A 19,095-nucleotide genomic window follows, 5' to 3' on the forward strand; every position below is an offset into this window, starting at 1 on the left:
CCTGTCCATTAGCTATTAAACTTCGAGCGTTCCATTGTAGAATTTGAATTATGCAACAATTAGAGAAGCCTCATTTTCAGATGATCCTTCCCCATGTCTAAGTTCATCATGAATTTTTTCCCATGACAGATCTTTGACATTAAAAAACTTTGTAGCTGCCTTTACTATAATTTTTATTTTTTCAGTCTTAGTTCTTGCTTGTTCTGAGCAATTAATGATATACGCAAGAAAAGGAATTAATTTTTCTAACGTGACATTACCCTGATTTTTATTAATCCCTTCTTCCTTTCCATAATTTGTTTTTGGATCATTTCCAATATTTTTCACCTCTTTCACTGCTTCAGCATATGTAATTCTCCTATCAATTTTAACTTTTTGAATTTCGGCTGCTTCTTTTCTAACCATACATCCTGCATATGCTGCAGTATGATTTCCTCCACAATTACAACATTTAACTGGGTTACTTCCACACTCACCATACGAATGTTCACCTCCACATCTACCACATCTCTGTTTCCCTTTACAAACATTCGCAGTATGACCATATCTTTGACACTTATAGCATCTGAGAGGCGGTGGAATATAGGCTCTTACATTAAAACTCATGTAACCAACCATCACCTTATCAGGCAGAACTTTATCTTTGAAATCTAATAGAATAGATGTACTGTCCATTTTCTCCCCATTCCTAAAAGCTTGCAATCGTTTGATGCCTATAATCTCTCCTCCTTTCATTACTTTCTTAAGCTCTTCCAAATTTTCTCCAACAGGGATCCCTGATATTACCCCTTTCACCCCTCTTTCTTCCCCCACTACCTTTCTTTCTAACACTTCTTTTTTGCATACCATTTGTAGTTTTACTGCCTTATTCTTTTGTTCAGCATTCTTACAAATAATAAGCAGGCTCCCATCTCTTAAAACTTTAGCTAGTTCTACATCTCCGATGACTTTCTTTAATCCATTTGATAGATTGATAGGACTTACCCCAATCATATCTTGTCCAGCCTTAAACTTTAAAATAACTTTAAAGTCTTCCATCATTATTTTCTTTTTTATTTCCACTCTTTCTTCCTCATCTTCAAGAGACCTTTTACCGGCATTTATTCCCTTTTTACCTTTATCCTTTCCCCCTCCCCCTCTTCTATTTTCTACCGTAGACCATCCTGTATCCATATTTTCATCTTCTGAACACCCTCCACTACAACTAGCCATCTAGATCCACTCACAGCCCAGATTATGCCAAAAACCACCTTAATACTCGCTAAAATAACCCCTAAACGCTTTCTGTCTCCAAGCTTCCTGCGATCCGTGTGCTCACGTGACCTCTCGGCGTCCCCGACGCCCGGTGTTGCCTTTAGGATCCCATTAAAATGTGGGTAAAACAGATTCTACCATGAAAACTTACTGCATGCAGAGGTGAATAAAACAATGTGTAATACGTATGAATAGATAATGTTTTGTGTTGCATACCGAATACAAATACGTTAGTTTCAGTCATTTTTTTTATCAATAATTTACCAGGGAATTTAAGATGCGTTGTTTGTAACTCATATTTCCGTTGGTCTTTGAATGCAGCAGCAGCAGTGGTTTATTAGAGCAGGACTGACAGCTTGGAGCAGATCACAGGAAGGCTGAAATGGGGATGGATGTTCTAATTATTTTCATGTGCGCCGGAAAGGAAAACATCTGATGCTACATGGACGCGCTGTAACCACGCTGCCAGCAACAGGAAGGATCATTAACGAGTTTTGGTCTCTCAGCTGAAATAACAAGGCAAAACCTTCGACATATAAAGCTCTAAAAGTTTTATTGAAGTTTCCCGAATCCGAGGAGAAGTTTAGGAAAAGTTGTGTGGGAGGTTTTTTTGTTTTGTTTTGTATTTTTTGGAGATGTCGGAACCAGCGGAGAAAAACGAAAACATTCCTGACGCGTCTGCAGGAAAAGGAATTCCGAACGGAGGGAGTCCTGCAAAAACCCAAGAGGCGAGAGCATGAACACACACACACACACACACCCTATCCCACGCACAGCTGGTCTTGCTCTGTTTGCATCATGTGTTTCTGCAGCTTTTTATGCCAGAGCACAGCAGTAAACTTCTGGACTCTTGTCCTTTCTGCTCCATAAAGCAGAGAAACAGCTGATGAAGAGTCGGGATCAGAAACTTTCAGCTGATTTAAAAAAAAAATCAGAAATAGTTTTAAGAAATGCTTTAAACTTTCTCTCGTTGAAACCTCTCTCAAAAAATATCAACATTTTAAATGTGAATTTTCATTTAATCCAATTTAATCCATTTAAATATTAAGTTTCATGATGGATTATCCTGCATCTTTTCCCTTTTTGTTTATATTGCAGGTTACAGAAAGTGTTAGTGAGATTGTTTTCCTTCATTGCATTCTTGAATATAACATCTTTAATTGCCAGCCTCATAACTTCATCACACAGCATCGTTCTCAGTTAGCCGGTGAGGTTTGTCAGTAGACAACTGAGATAATTTTCTGTTTCTGTGATGATTTTTGAGAACATCTGTTGTTTGTGCTGTGGAGAGCAGCTCCTTCTGTTTCACTGCAGTTAGAGGATGAAGAGACCGGAAGATGTGGTTGGTCCAGAGATCTTAACACACCCTGAACTTTTTTCATGTCTCATTACAGCCACAAACCAGTTGGAGTTTAACGACATAAAGTAGAAGATAACTGGGAAGTGAACTGCTCATTATTTTCAGAATGTTTAACAAAGATAAATCTGAGCAGTTTGGAGTGCATTTGGATTCAGTTACCCTGAGATAAGTCCTTATTTGAGCATCATTTGATTAATTTGTCTTTTAAGGTACGTCTCTGCCTTCCAGAGACTAAAATATTTAATTTCAACCTTCATTTGTCATGTGCACAGCAGAAACATGTTTGCTTGTCCAGCAAAAAGCTTACTTTGCTGTCTGCAAGAATGCCACTTAAAAAAGTTTAAATTAAATTACGATATGCAACACGATCTTATAAATATCTGTTAATTTCATACAATATATAGTGTGAATAAAATGTCTGCTCTTCACTGAACTGTTGCTCAAGCTCATTCAGATTGGTTGGAAAGGTGTCTGTCAATGTCAATTTTCAAATCTTGACACAGTTGGAATAAAGTGTGGACTTTGATTGGGCCATTCTAACTAGGGATGAACCGATGTATAAATTTGGGCCAATATGAAGGTTGCTGTTGCTTTTGAAACTTTGGGGGGGGAAAACAAGCATATTGCTGACTTCATCACTCTTTCTTTGCTCAGGAAACAGGAGCTGATGTTAAACTCCCCACAATCACTGTCACTGTCACATGACCAACTTTGTTCACTCCCCATCCAGAAACAAATGGCAACAGGAAGGAAATGAATATCAGTGGTTAATATTGGCCCATTTTTGTTTATCAGAGTAATTCCAATATATTATAAAATGATTAATATCGGCCGACAGTCATTCTAAGTCCGCTACCTTCATGATCCAAGGAACCATTTTTGCCTGCAGTCCTGCTAAATAAAACTCATTTAGAGACCCAAAATATACATAATATTTTGGAAAAAAGTCAAGTGTTGAAGATTATTTTATAAAGTTTCCAACCTGCTAGGTAACCAAAGAATGAGTGAGTGAGTTGCTAGGTAACCAAAGAATGAGTGAGTGAGTTGATTCCACCAATCTTGCTCAGCTGACCGTGAGAGGTTGAGTGGCTAAAGCTTTTCCTCTGCCTACATCACCTAGAATGCTGTGCAGTTCTGAATCGGAGTTCAGTGAAACTGAGCATTCTATCGGATATATTATCTATTGATATTCATCGTGCGTATATTGTGAGATATATTGTTATTAATTTACTGTCCAGCCCAGGATCCTGGATCCACTGGAATATTACGTCAAGCAGTTTGTTTCATTTCAATTTATTTATATAGCGCCATTGGCATAAAGATTGTTTAACACAATCTTAATTGTAAAAGAATGAATGTGGGTGTATTTTGGGAACCAAGGTGGATTAGCAGAGCTGTACCACATGGGAACAGAGGGCTTAAAAATAACAAAACATCATCATATCATAGAGAGAGAGACTATTTAGTTAGTGTTGAGTGAACTACAGATCTAATGTTTACTTTGACAATTCTGATGGAGAAGTGCAGAAGAAGTAATGCTGTGTCTTTGTGGAGAGGAACTGTGGTGCCGTATGAGGAAGTTAAGTTGGCAGAAAATTGTTTGAGGGCGCCGTGTAGCGTACAAGGACAGGACGACGGTGGTGAGGTGTGCGGTGGAGACAAAGTTCTTAAAAGTAAGGCCGAGATTGTTGGGACATATTCAGAGTATGATTATATCTACATGTATTGACAATAAATTCAATAACAATATATATGATAGTAGACATGTGATCAGGATAAATAGATAATATGTCTGACAGAATATTTAATATTTAGACTATTCATGAACTCTGATCCAGAACCGCACAGCATTCTGGGAGATGTAGACAAAGACAACCTCTCACAACCAGCCAAGCAAGGTCGGTGGCATCAACTGACTCACTCATTCTTTAGTTACCTAGCAACAACCTGTTGAGTAACTTGCACGGCAACAGTTTGTTTCACCACCCTGCCTCATAACTGCTTAAAAATTAAAAAATAGTGCCATATACCGAAAAGTGTGCTTAAAGAGGAAAGGTCACACCACCAGTTTGGAAGTATTTTGGATATTTAAAACAAAAAACTAATCAGTGATTATTGACATTTTGACTTTATATGGAACACTTATATCATGACATGTTGTTCAGCCATATTGTCCGGCCCCAACATGCCGGATAAATGATGTTGAAGGAGGAGGAAATCAGCACAGTCTCAGAGAAGATGCTGGTGTTTTATTTCCAAAGAGTCGCAGTCTGCTCTCATTGACGTAGTTATGTGATGAAAATCGAGTCTAAGCCAGGCTCAGGTCGAACTATTTCTATGCAAAGTATTGTGTGATTGGTCAGAAGTGTATGGAGTGTTTCAAGCAGGAATGCGATCAGACAGCATGCTACATAATGCGGTGGGGGGTTTTAATATGGTGCTCTTCCTCTCTCAGGATCTACTGGTGACGGTTCAAGCCAAGCGGGAAATTGAATTTAAAACAGACTTATTCTTCACCTGTGTTTTTAAAAACAGCTTCTGTCAGTACAGTTTTGTTTTTTAACAGCTGGTCTGTGCATTTTCAGGATTTTGACTTGGCTACCATCTATGTGTCAGATGCCCAGTACAACAGAAACATCTACTTCGATACGTCCCCTCAGGCTGTCAGGTGAGGCCATAACATGTTTGCTTAACAGATCAAGTTCTCAAACACCCGTTGGATAAAAACATGTATGAATTCATGAAACCAGGCAGTCATCTTTATTGGAAAATGTTCACTTAGCTGTTTTGGTTTGCAAAACTGTGTTTCACCTCTTCTGGCTTTGTCCAGACTATTTATATGTCACACAGAATAGGAAATGCACACACATCTCTAGAAAGTAATAGCCTTACAATATGGATCACATATATCACAATACATGTGATCAATATCAATAGAAAATATATTAGATAGGATGTTCAATATGCACCAGGTTAACATTATAGTACACATTTAGTGGCGCTTCCTCCTTTACAGGTTTGTAATGTGTTTGCGTTTTGTGTGTTTTCAGACTCTACCTCCTCTACAACCACTGGGCCTTAAAGATTCTCCTGTATTTCTTCATCCTGGTCAATCTGTCGCTGGCGATCTTTGAGGAACCGGCTCTGGTTTCTCTGCCCACGTGGGTACGATGGCAGATTCTGCTGGACACGCACAGAAAATGCTAACGGAGCATAATCTCTGTCATACCTTTACATGCTCCGTGTTTTGACACAATGACTTCTATAATGTTTGAAGTCTGGATAAGCGTACAAAAGTGAAAATTGGAGATGGAAAACGTGACTTTCAATTTCTTATTCTGTTATTAATATTTAGAGTATCACAAGAAGATGTTAATACAAAACTTTAGTTTGTATCCATGTCAGTTTAGCCCCAAATCCATTCAGGAAATTAAAAAAAGGTCTTTTGTTGTTTATTTTTGGCCTTTAAATCCTTTTATTTCTGGGTCTAAACTGGACCCACAGTTCTTAAACTGTTTTTTCCAAAAGAAAAAACTGAAAATACCTCTTTGTCCTTAATCCTAATAACTCTCCAGTACCATATGTGGCATTTTAAAAAACTGTGATAATAAAACTCAAGTGTTTTGTTCTCAAATATCCATAGTGATATATAAAAAATGTATCTATAAAAGTGAAGTATGGAATTTTAAATTGGAATAATTGAAACCCACTTTAAACAATGATTTGAACTATTTAAAACCATTTTGCTCAGTTTCTTTCCGCCAGACTGAGACATTGTGTCTGAGCGTTTCACTGAGACGTTGAACATTTGACGGATGCTGAGTAAAACGTTGCGTTACAGATGGTTCTCCTCACGCTGGGGGATTTCCTCGTTGAAGTTATGAACTAAAAAAAGAAACACCCATAAAAAAAAGTTCTGTAAAAAGCTTAATTGGCTCTAAAGTCCACATCTAATAAACACAGATCTGTCACATTTCCCTCAGGCATTAACAAGAAAAAGAAGCAACAGTTTCTCCAATAGTTTTTAATACGATGAAGAAGATTGTTAATTTCTACAACACCTTTACTCCAATAGTTTTATCAGAAACTGGCAATCTTATAACTGTGGAAGCAAATAAAAAACTAAAACCTCAGCCTGTTGGGATACAGAGATTTCTTAGTAGTTACTGTTTTCCCTCAGTCTAGTATTCAAGTTGCAGAAAGACAGTAACTCATTCAGAAGTCTGTAACTAGTCAGCTGAGTGTGCAATTTATTTTCCAGTTTTTATATACGACTTCTATTAAGCAACTTTTGCTGTCCAATTATTAATCGGTTAATCTAAAAATAAATTAAAAAAAAAACAGGCCAGCTGTACACTTTATTGATGTTATGTAGAGCAGAAATGGCTGAACTTTCACACGTTGAAGTATTTTTTTTAGTTGCAGATGCATCCTTTGCTACAAATGATCAAGTGTACACTAAAGGAATGCCGTTGTTGCATTTTAGACAAATGTTTTTTTTTTATTTAGAAAATAAATTTATTTAAATGTTTAATGTATTTCTAGTACTATGTAAAAAAAAAAAAAAAAGGGTTTAGGTGGTTTAATTAAGAATCTGCAGAATTTGCCAAGTTTTGTATCTGAATAATCGATGACTAAAATAATCGTTAGTTGCATCTCTATTCGATTTATAGAAAAATTTAAACTACGATAGTCGCCTTTTCACTTTCACAAATATCCACTACTTTGTGGTATCATAATCTCAAATAATACCCCAATAAATCATTTTCGCCATTTGTTTGCCTTTGAAAAGTTCTGATCTGTAAGTGTGTAATGTATTTATATAACTTTCATCTAACCAGGCATGTTTCATTGATATCTGGGCAAGACTGGCAGCAAAACAGCAACAACTACAAATCAAAACTACAGATATCAAAATACAATATAGGTAATAAAGGAAGACAAGATATAAAAGAACAAACACTTTGATAAAAGTAAAAATATGACTAAAGTGCAACTTAATTTTGCTTAATTCCAATCTGAGGGAGCAGCAAAGTGAAAGGATTTATTTTATTTTTTTTTGCCATAATCAGTTCGAACCTTGGACACAGTTAATGAAATGAAATCATCTGAGCTCAAACAACAACCACATGGAAATTTTCTAACAGTGTTTTTGCAAAGCTAACATTTTGAGTTTAACCTGCAGGAAGGCAGGTTAAAAAAGTGTGAGGTGTTGTTTTCATTGGGTTTCTGTTGTGCTGCGTTGCCTTCAGGCCACCATGCTGGTGGAGCTGCTCTGCCTGCTCGTCTTCACCATTCGGCTCGTTCACTACGCCAAGGTGATTCCCCGGGAAAAGTTCTGGAAGGACCCAAAGAACATCTGCATCATCGTCGTCCTCTTGGTAGGATTTCATGTGGCATTTTAAAACACTCTGATGTAGTAAATCTGCTTTAGTGCAGATGTTGTATTTTTAAACTTCAGAGATGCTCCTTAGATGAAAGCTGTCAAAATGACACCATCTTCAAGAACCTGGAAACATTGTATCCTGGTGGTTATTTGTGGGCTTTAGACTCTTCCTTGTTTTTTTGTGTGAAATAGTTGCAGTGTGCTGAGCAGAGTTCCTGTCTGTGAACTTGGAGGGCTTGAATGTGCTGAGAAGACGTTTTGGCTGCTGTTGTGAAACGGCTTTTAGCCAGAAATATTGTCAAGTCAGCACCTTTGGAGCAGCAGAGGCTTCCTGGTGACTCTGAGGCTCACTATTGGCTAAAACAACATGAAGCACTCCTGTCGAACAACTTAATTTACAGCAGTAATTCTTCCTCTCTGTGGAGGGACAGTTTAAAAGTTCTTGCATAATGTAGTGTGTTTATTTTGAAAGCATAATGTTCCAGTCATGACCAAAGGTTTCAGCAGGGACACAGTTTAAACCTTCAGGTATTGTGGTCACAGATAACATTGTCCTGTGCAGGGTGATCAGATGTTGGCATAAAAAATACAACAATTTTTTTTAGTTCAGGAAGTTTTAATCTGACATTAAGAGCTGACACAATTCATTGTAAATGATCGTCAGCTAATTTAGTATCGATTAATCGTTAACTGGAGCATACAGACTCTGAAAAAGTGCTGAAAGAAAAGCATACGCAGAACAATAATTAAACCAAAACCCAAAACTGGATAAAAAATGTATACATTTTACACTTAAAAAACAACAACAACAACTTTGTAAATATGTTTTACCCCCAAACTCCTCAAAGGGCAGTTTTAGCCTCACCTGGTCCAAATTTTGTAAAGAAATGATCTTATTAAGCATCTTTTGTTATTTAATTATTAAACAGTTAATCTAAAAAGTAGTTAACATATCTGCCCTACACTATATAAATAAGTTTTTATGCTAGAAGTATTTTTTAGCTGCAGATTAATCTTTTTGTTTTGTTATTGCATGTTGGGCAATAAAATGTTTAGTTTCTTTTACAAAAAAGGAATTTAATTACTTGTATGCACATTTTAATTTATTCTAATATTGTACAAATATTATTGAATGAAAAATCTGTAGGAGACAATTTTTACCCGATTATTCGATTACTAAAATGACTTTTAGTTTCAGCTCTATCAGTGACCTTTATTTCAGTTCAGTTGTATCATAAGCACATTATTCTAGATTTAATCAATCTAATCAGCCAAGCGATGGTTACAAAAGAAGAGAAATTGAACAGGAAATAATTTTCATTAAACTCAAAGGCTTAAAAAGTTGGCTTATAATGAGACTGTATTTATTCCATATAAACTGGAGTGAAAACTTTCACATTGTTACCATTTATTAGTAAGATGGTGATTATTTTTATTCTGATTAAATAAAAAAAATGGATTCCTAGACTAATTTAGAAGTCTGCATGAAATCTACAATATCCACAGATCATTTAGCTTGTTGGAATATTATTGAAAAATCTATCAATTTTAGGAATTATTACTATTACTTGGTGAATCACATTATATTGATTAATCACACACAGACGGATGCTTGAAAGTGTTTATTTCTGTTAATTGTGAAGATTTTCTGCACAGTTAATGAAAAAAATGACATTAAAAATTTGAATATTACATCAAACCAAGAAAAACAAACCATATTGTATGAAACATTAATGTGGGTTTGGACAAAAGTATGCGTAATACCAGCTTCAATGCTTAATCTGAAAATAAGCCTCATCTTAAATCTAATTTATTTAATATGACTGTAAGTTTCTCTTAAAGTCATGGCCTGAGTGTCTCTGTATAAATGCATGTGTTCCTCTCCGTGTCATCCAGCTCACGTTAATAGACATGATCATCTACGGAGCGCTGAAAGCTGCTAACCTTTACAGCGTTCGCTGGTCTCGAGTGCTGCGTCCGCTCCTGTTGATCAACGTCACAGAAGGACGGCAGGTAAGAGCCTGAACGCAGCAATCAGCAGCCGCTGCTTTGGCCTCCGCTTCAGGAGAAAAACATTCAACAACACGATCAAATTAATTTTTCAAACTCCCATTAAATCCGTGAGAAATCCCTCTATTTATAATTTCATTTTACTGGGTGATAAGTTGTCCCAGAAATTGTTGCGCTAAATGTTGCATTGATTACCGCAATAGTCTCCTCACAAGTCTGCATAAAAAAAAATAAATCCTCCTGCTGCAGCTGATCCAGAACACTGCTGCTGGAGTTCTGACTAAAACCAGGAAGTTAGAGCACATCACCCAGTTCTAAAGTACCTACGCTGAGAGAAAAGACTTTAAAATACTGCTGTTAGTTTATGAATCACTGATCAGCTTGGCACCAAAATACATTGAAGATCTGCTGTTGTCATAGCAACCTTCCAGACCTCTCAGGTCTTCTGGTTCTGCTCTGGATCCCCAGAACCAGGACCAAACATGGAGAAGCAACATTCAGCTTCTATGCACCACAAATCTGGAACAAACTTCCAGAAAACTGCAAAACGAAACAATGACTTCCTTTAAATTCAGACTAAAAACTCATCTGTTTAAAGTTGCTTTTGAAACATAATCAATGAAATATTAATCACAATTTTTATGTGTAATAATGTCACTTGGCAATTGTTGACTGTGTTCTACAACTTAAAGCACTTTGAACAGCCTGGTTGCTGAAATGTGCTGCACAAATAAACTTGATTGATTGATTGATGATTGTTTTTGTGTTCAGCTCCGCAGAGCGTTCAGGAGCATCCGCAACGCTCTTCCTGAGGTCTCCTCTGTCTTCGTCCTCTTCATATTCAGTGTCCTCATCTTCTCCCTCATGGCCCTCAAGCTGCTGAGCAAACGGTACGATGGCTCCATCTTCATCTTTGTTTAGGTGTTTTCACACAAATGTCAATAATCCGCAGCTTAGAGATGCAAAGAGGGACTTTAGGTTTGATTTATCTCAAGGATTGTGTACGTTGAACTAGAGGAAATCGAGTACAGAGCAGATGAAGCAGATGCTAACTTCAGCAGTTAATCTTTCGCAGTTTTGTAGAAGTTTACAGGACATTCGTGTTTTGTCTGTTACAGTTTCTTTTTTTGCAACAAGCAAGTAGCCAGAAGGTTACTGATTTCAAAATGCGTTAAAAGCAGAGGAGACTTTATTTAACTGAGCATTTTCAGGCTTCTTGACCAACAGTATTTACTAGTGGACAGTGTCTCAACCACTTATAACCTTACGCAAACACAAATGTAAGAGAAAGTCTGCATCTTCAAAATAAGAGCTCATACTTAATTTACCAGAAATAGTCAGGTGGATCTCAGAGGGGCAAAACCAGGTGGCTTTTTTTTAATGTGTTTTTGGTTTCTAACATGGCTTTGTTTTTGTTCCCCCGGTTAGACAGACTTTACTTTGATGAGAAAAATTACAAGATGTCTTCACACCACTACAATATTAGTTTCTTTCAGTTAAAAAATAATTTACATCTAAACCAAAACAGATCTTGATAGTTAAATGAGAGATTTCTACATGTCTTTTTTTTTTTTTTTTTTTACTTTTTTGGAACAATTTGTGATCTGACATGAAATAATTTTACTTGGTAATATTTAGGAGAGCGTTTTCTTAAACTCAATTGATATATACAGTATATTTTGTCTGCAGAGGCTTGAAGACCATAGAAGGAGCTTCGTATTTCACCAACTACCTGGAGATTGTGTTTGAGCTGTACGTCCTCGTCACCACAGCCAACAGTCCTGACGTCATGTAAGAGAACCGTTCACATCTATAAAACCTACCGCCTGTTCTCTTTAGCTTTAATTTACTCCAAAAAACATTTGAAGCTGAGTTATTAAAACTTTTACAGATCAAGTCTATTGTTTTCGAATAGTTCTAATATGACAAAGGTTGTGCATAAACGCCACAGTCTCAATATCTACAAGGTTTCCTGTTTTACTTGTGTTGTAAAAACTATTTTATTGCTACTTTTTTATGGGCCAAAACTCTTAAAGTTCTTAAACTTTGTTGGAGGAAAAAATATTAATTTAGGTAAAAATAACAAGCAAACTAATAATCATCAACCATCCATCTTCTCTGTTTGTCCTTGTACTGATAAATTGTACTGAAGTAAGAGTAGCACTGATTCAACATATTTTTATTCAAATGAAAGTAAAAAGCAGCAAAAATAAAAAAATACTTCTTTTTTTTACTCAAGAAAGAGTAAAACAGTATTTGATTAAAAAGTTTACTTAAGTACTGAGTAACTGATCAAATTATCAATCATTTCATATTTTAAAATTACATCATCTGATCGACCAAAATATAAAGTTAAGAGGAAATTTTGATATTTTATAGACAAAAATGACAACAATTCAAATAAATAACAAAATCAGGCAAAAGATAATTTTTACAAATCAGTTTCTTTAAATAAAAAACTCATTAAAACCAAACCTGCAGGTGGGTAAAAAATTCTGAAATTTTACTCGAGTTAGAGTGGAAATACTTCATAATAAAATGACTCCAGTAAAAGTAAAAAGTACAGTATAGTAAAAATACTCCTAAAAGTATTTTTTCATTTTTTTTTTCAAAAAGTTACTCAAGTGAATGTAATTGAGTAAATGTAATTAGTTACTACCCAACTCTGGTCTTTGCATTGGGCAAAAGGTTTTACTGTAATTTATATAACTGTGACACTAAAACCACATGAACTGTTTCTGCCTTCTGAGATACACAGAAGGGAGGAACTGTACTGTGACTTTGCATTTTTTACTCTGTTTCTTGTAAACATGTAATTATTTGCGATAAATACCGTCTGCTTCTCGTTTGCAGGATGCCTGCGTACAACTCCAACTCTATTTTCGCCCTGTTCTTCATCTTGTACATCCTCGTCAACACGTACATCTTCATGTCTGTCTTCCTGGCTGTTGTGTTCAACAACTACAAAAAACACCTGAAGGTACCTACTGACTGATATAGAAATGTTTTTGTTTTGTTTTTTACAACACAAATCTAGAACTAGTACTGTGAGAGTTGTATACATTCTTGTATTGTCAGCTTTATTATCCCTTTGTAATGTTTGAATTGTAAACTAATAACAGTGTATTAAACCAACAACAAATTAAATATTCTGTGGGTCATTTAAGCTCAACCTGTTAAAGCAGCAGTTTCTCGCGATGCAAAAAATGAGATCAAACATGGAAAATAAAAATGTTTCCATATATGAAGCAACGTTTATCCTGTATTCAGCTAAAAAGAAAACAGATGCCTTATTGACCCTTTGCACGTGACGACGCTCTCTTCGAAACCCCGCCCACTCCGCCATGACGGACGTAAAACAGCCAATGCGCTCCTTTAAAGTTAGTCAAAAACACACCTCTGGTAGCCTTATATCGCTTCTATTTAGTTGATTTCGCAGTAAAAATGGCCATTAGGGGGCTGCGTGGCCGGCTGCACAAATAGGAAAACTTTTAATGAGGAAAGATGCGGCGGCCGTTAATCTTAATGTCTGTTAGCCCTCAGTGTAACCGTGCATTTGCAGCGAACACTTTTTACAAGGTAAGAAGATTAACTTTCATATACTTCATAACTGTGATTGGAAAGATATCAAATATCGCATTATGAATGGTTACTAAGCGTCTCACCATTAGTAACCATGGAAACGACACCCTACTGTCATGTAGCCTAGCATGTACGGAAAAAAGTTGGTTAGCGTCTTCTGTACGTTTTTAATGCTGCTCCGATGTAACGGGAGACGCTGTTTATGACATAGTGATATAAATCATGTGGTGTGAATTCAGTCAGAGTCGGTAGTTTGATCAACATGTCCGGAGGGAGGATGTGCGGGTCGGTTTCTAAGCTAGCTATTATGAGCCCCAACCAGGTGTGTTACGTTCACAGACAAATTAGCTCGACTCGAACAAAACGAAGCAATAAATAAACTGAGAAAAACAACTTGGGAAAACAACTTAAGTCACTCAACTCAATACTCCCGATCTTCATTTCCGACGTCCTTAGGATGATTCAGTGACGTAGTTGCAAAAGGGTCAGTAGAGGGAGATGTAAAACTTTAAAAATGTGTTATAACCTAAATGCATGAATGCATTTTATTATCTTATTGAAGCGCCTTCTACTTAAACAGAATCTGTTGGCCTAGAATTAAAGTCCAAGCTGTGTATTCGCCACTTTTCTCTTTTGTTGCCTTAAAACAGGAGGAGATACGGCAGCTGGTGAGGGCCAAACGGCACAAAATGGCGCGAGCGTTCGGCGTCCTGCAGGAGCAGAGGGAAGAAGGCGGCCCCCCTGTGGTGAACCATGAAAACTGGAACAAACTGGTCCAGCGGGCGCGACCCGACATCAGCAACGCCCACAGAGAGCTGCTGTGGAGAGTCTGCGATGACAGCAACCAAGGCTTCATAGGTGGGTCAGGAACCGGGCCGAACTGCACGTTCATCAACACCGAAACCAGTGTTGTAGTACTCGAGACCGGTCTTGGTCTCGAGACCAGCACCCCGCCGCACATGACACAATAAAGCCGTTTATTTTTTCAATATTAAAAACGTTCGTTAGGATTGTGTAGAAAAAAACGTTGATCTTTTATAAATACAGTGTTTTGTGGTCAATATTATTTCACCATTTTATAAATGTGGGTTGCCAGTTTGGATAAGGCTTCCTATCAAGCTATAAGAATGATGGAAAACATGCTAACAAAATGCCTCAGACCTGCAGCCCACAGGCGGTTCTAGACACAGGCTAACAGAAGTGGCTCTTTGGCTCACTTATATTTTAAATGATTAAATATTGCCCTGTTTTTTGTTTCATTCTTTTTTTAATTTCCCTGTAGGCAGCAATTTATTCACACATATGTACACTTAATATTATTGATACTTTAAAGATGAGTTGTACACGTTTATGTAATTGGGGGGCAGAGGGCTGATGACATGTTCACATACACCTCAGAAAGTATGTACTGTAGTTATGCTCCTGCTGCAGTAGCTATTATTATTTTAATTTTATTATATACATTGATATAGTGTTAAGAAAAAGGATTAATTTTAGTGCTTAATACAGTTAATCTACGACATGTGTAACAGTTATATACAATACTCTTATTTGGAACAGGTCTCGTCTGAGATGCGGTAAGCAGACAAAGCAGGGCCCTTTTTCCTTCCCCGCTGAAGACAGAGCAATAAATTTACATTCCGATGGGGGGGGGGAGAGACTCTTTGGCGCCTCTGCCCGTACCAGACAGAGATGACCACGAAGTGGTCCGCCCTTTTACTTAGAAAAAAACCAGACACCTTTGCCATAATGAGGGGAGTTTCCAAGTTTTTCTGAGTCCCTGAGGGAGTTTCTAATTGGTCAAAGAACGGAACGCCTTGATTGCATATATTAAATTGAAGGAACACCCACTCACTATAAAATTTGGGTCAATGCTGAGAGAGAGAGAGAGCGGCCGCTATTTTTGCTTTTTTTGTCTTTGTGTTTTGTGTTTGTTTGTCTTCCCCTTGTGTGTTTATTTTTATGAGAAAATGCATATCTCTGTTCCTCTGCAGCTTTGTTGTCGATTGCTTTGTATGAGATTAAACTCTGTGATCTGTGACGTCAACACGCTTTGTTGTTGTTTCGTTTTAGCAGCACGCCGTCGCTGCACGTCGCCCACGGAGAACGTCACTCGCCAGGGACTCGGAAGAGAAAAGAGGAAAGAGCCAAACGTTTTGTCCAAAGCTAGCATTAAATGATCCTCTTTTTTTAATAATAGCAAATAAATAAAATACAAGAACGAAAGGACGCAGAGCATGCGCATTGCGCTTTGATTGTTTTTGTCACCTGCCATGGCAGACATTACAGCACTTTGTGCTGCCTGGCTTCATGCAGCGGGAGAGAGGGCGAGAAAGGTCACGACGTGCACCTTGTGCTTGGTTACTTCTTGCTTGTTGCTCCTTGGTCAGTGTTCATAGTTGAGTGTTGTTTACAGTTAGTGCATTGCCTCAGTTGCTATGTTTAATGGTGCAGACAGTGGTGGTTTCTGACATGGGCAATATGGGCAACCGCCCAGGGTGTTATCTTGTTAGGAGTGGCATAAGACCACCGCAGATTGTAGCACAGAGATGGAAGCAAAGCAGAACAAAGAGTTTGTTCTGCTTTTAAAATTGGTTAAATTTATTTCAGCTCTAAGTATTTAATATCTAGGTGGTTTTATGGGAATGTGAATCTTTCAGATCAATTTGAGAAGCAATTTTGATCATATTTCACATTTTATTGTGTCATGTACCGTGGGGAACTGGTCTTGGTCTCGACTTCCCTCGGTTTTGGTCTTTACTTGGTCTCGGACCCTAAAAGTCTTGGTCTTTTCTCGGTCTCGATACATTCTGGTCTTGGTCTTGTCTTGGTCTTGGGTTAGTTGGTCTTGACTACAACACTGACCGAAACATAAAACTTTTACAGAAATGAACACAATGTTATACAGATAAGACCTTCACTGCTTGAGCCCAACCAATATAAATATTTAACTGAAATAAACGTATTAATACCTAAAACAAATGATGCCAGTCATGATCAGAGTAACTAGTTATAATTACTTGAGGAAACTTTTGGAAAAAAATTACCTTTAGGAGTATTTTTACTTTAAGTTGAGTAATTTTATCATGAAGTATCACTACTCTTGAGTAAAATTTCTGGATACTCTACCCACTGAGTAACTTGAAGTCAAGTTAAAGTTTATTTATAAACCATATTTAAAACAATCTTAGTTGGCCAAAGTGCTTCACAATAATTACATCATAACAGACGGATAAATAATAAATAAAGAAATTTAAGTCTCTTTATGAATAAAATAATCTTTTTATTTATTGTTTATAAATAAATAAAATGGGAAGTAAAGTACCAAAGAAATAATATGAATAAAAACCAAGACATGCTTGGTTTCAGTCGCAGAAAATTCTCAAAAACTTGAATGAATTAAGTTATAACTTTTTTCTTTTGTTATTTTAACTGGTGTTGAACGTCAGGGAAAATAGATGTGTTTTCAGTCTGGACTTCAACTGACCTCCGCGCTTATTTTGCAGTTATGATATTTATTTGATCAATTACTCAGTACTTGAGTAGACTTTTTACCAAATACTTTTTCACTCAAGTAATTTTTTTGGATGTTTACTTTTTACTCTTACTTGAGTAAAAATGTGTTGAAGTTGTGCTACTGTTAGTTGAGTAAATGTTTTGGCTCTCTCCCCTCCTCTGGTCATGATGCAGCTCAGTTTTCTTCCCACAGCGAAGGTTTGCTGACTCATTTTCTTCACACCGTTCCTCCACATAAAGGAAGTCAAACTGCTTGTTCATCCAGTTCTGCTTAGATCAGTTTTGTGCTGTTCGTCCAAACAGAGCAAGCAGTTTCAGACGGACATATTTGTTTTATTTTGTAATAATAAAATCAACGTAATTGGCCTGTTGTGGTCTGCCTTCAGGTCTAAGATTTTACTGCATGTGGCATCTTTAACTTAATTGTTTGTCATCTTGATAAATTAATGATATGTGAATTTATGATTCTCATTAAAAAACTCTTATCTATTAATAACTCATACGCAAAAAGAAACTCAGTGGTTCTTAATGCATCACGTAGGAAGTAATGAGAAGATTATATATAATTAAAATTATATAGATCTATATCAACATATATATTTATATAGATATATTAAGGCTGATTGTTATTAGACTAAACAAGTGTAATTTAGTGTTTTACTTTTTTTTATTACTTTTACAAGTCAACCACACTAATCTACTCCCTTGTAATTAAAACATAACAAAATAAAAACATAACAAAATAAACTAACATGAACATAACACCTGTTTAGGAGAAATGTCAGAGTTTTTATTATCTTGGGTTAGATTCAGTCAAACTTTTATCAAAAGTTGTTTATTTTTTCTTCTTCTACTGTCTAATGAAAGTCATTGCACTACTTCATTTTTAATGGGTTTACTGCAGGTTACACAACATGCAATTATTGACTGTCTTGACCAAAGTCTTTTTTTATTATTTTGAATTTTTTGATAAAACATCTGTCTCTGAGGTTGTAGTGGCTGTTTGTGGTGGCTCAGAGTGAGAAATGCAACTGCCAGTTCATCGTCTGTCGCAATCAGAAAGAACCTGCGATAAATATCAAGCACTTCCAGACCTTTACTGTGAGAAACCAGGCAGTTACTGCAGCACACATCTGATTCCTGTTCTTTCAAGATCACTTGTTATGCTTCCTTGAACAGAGTAGAATATTTCTATGGGATATGCAAAATAAGTTCATTAAATTTTTTTTTACAAAATCATTCTTAGATAATGAGATTTTAATCTTGTCAGTCCTTCCTTTTTTGAGCTTCTTCAGAATGAGTTGTTTTATGATGTCTTGTCACTTTAAATCCCAATAAGCTGCTTCTGGCCACAGCCTTCAACTACACTTTTACATTCTCAGATGAAAATGGTTGCAAACAGATGTGCAACGATACAACACTATATCTTCGAAAAGCAGAAGTAGGGCCTCCTGCACGACCAACAAGTGGTTTCTGGATGGTAAATCAACAACAAAACAGTTCCAGCAGCTGTTGTACAGAGGTAAAATCGGCTGACCTGCTTGGGAAGCCAGGTAATCTAGCTAATGGGCTAAGCTTGATAGGGTTGCTAGGTAACGGGCTGGGTTCAGCTTGCTAGGCGAGTGGCAGTGCCTGCTGATTTGTGATGTTACATTTGAGAGATTTTTAAAATAGCTCATTTTCCAGACCCCCCCCCCCCCAAAACATTCGGGGTCTGGAAAGAAAACAAACAGCTTTGTTTTCTTTTCTTTCTTTTTTTTTAAAATACTTGGGTTATTTTTAGAAGCACTAGAGACCCAAATGGAAATACAAAGACATCCAAAATGTAAATTTTGCATAATGGACTCCCTTCAATATTTTTTTTGATACTGTATTCTTTCCCTCACCTTTCTCTTCCTTTCCTTCTATGTTTATCTTATAATAAACACACATTAATAAATGCATTGACCAACTGTAACTTGCTGCCCAGACCAGATCTTTGAGTGGT

General features: G+C 36.7%; 1 protein-coding gene across 2 annotated transcripts in view; it reads left to right on the forward strand.

Annotated features, from left to right (window-relative positions):
* The first annotated feature begins 1,592 nt into the window (after window positions 1-1,592).
* The window catches only part of LOC102237143 (two pore calcium channel protein 1-like), a 31,316-nt gene continuing 13,813 nt past the window's right edge, over window positions 1,593-19,095 (forward strand). The window contains exons 1-9 of one of the 2 annotated variants that reach the window (XM_023334465.1): window positions 1,593-1,982; window positions 5,200-5,282; window positions 5,665-5,779; window positions 7,867-7,995; window positions 9,897-10,013; window positions 10,782-10,900; window positions 11,700-11,801; window positions 12,864-12,990; window positions 14,243-14,450. In XM_023334465.1, the coding sequence (XP_023190233.1) occupies window positions 1,890-1,982; window positions 5,200-5,282; window positions 5,665-5,779; window positions 7,867-7,995; window positions 9,897-10,013; window positions 10,782-10,900; window positions 11,700-11,801; window positions 12,864-12,990; window positions 14,243-14,450 (1,093 nt within the window). In that variant the 5' untranslated portion in view covers window positions 1,593-1,889. Of the gene's footprint in view, window positions 1,983-5,199; window positions 5,283-5,664; window positions 5,780-7,866; window positions 7,996-9,896; window positions 10,014-10,781; window positions 10,901-11,699; window positions 11,802-12,863; window positions 12,991-14,242; window positions 14,451-19,095 lie in introns of those variants that run through there. The other variant, XM_023334466.1, reaches the window with a different exon arrangement.

This window comes from Xiphophorus maculatus, chromosome 5 (assembly GCF_002775205.1).
Source record: "Xiphophorus maculatus strain JP 163 A chromosome 5, X_maculatus-5.0-male, whole genome shotgun sequence".
In the NCBI taxonomy this organism is placed as follows: Eukaryota; Metazoa; Chordata; class Actinopteri; order Cyprinodontiformes; family Poeciliidae; genus Xiphophorus; species Xiphophorus maculatus.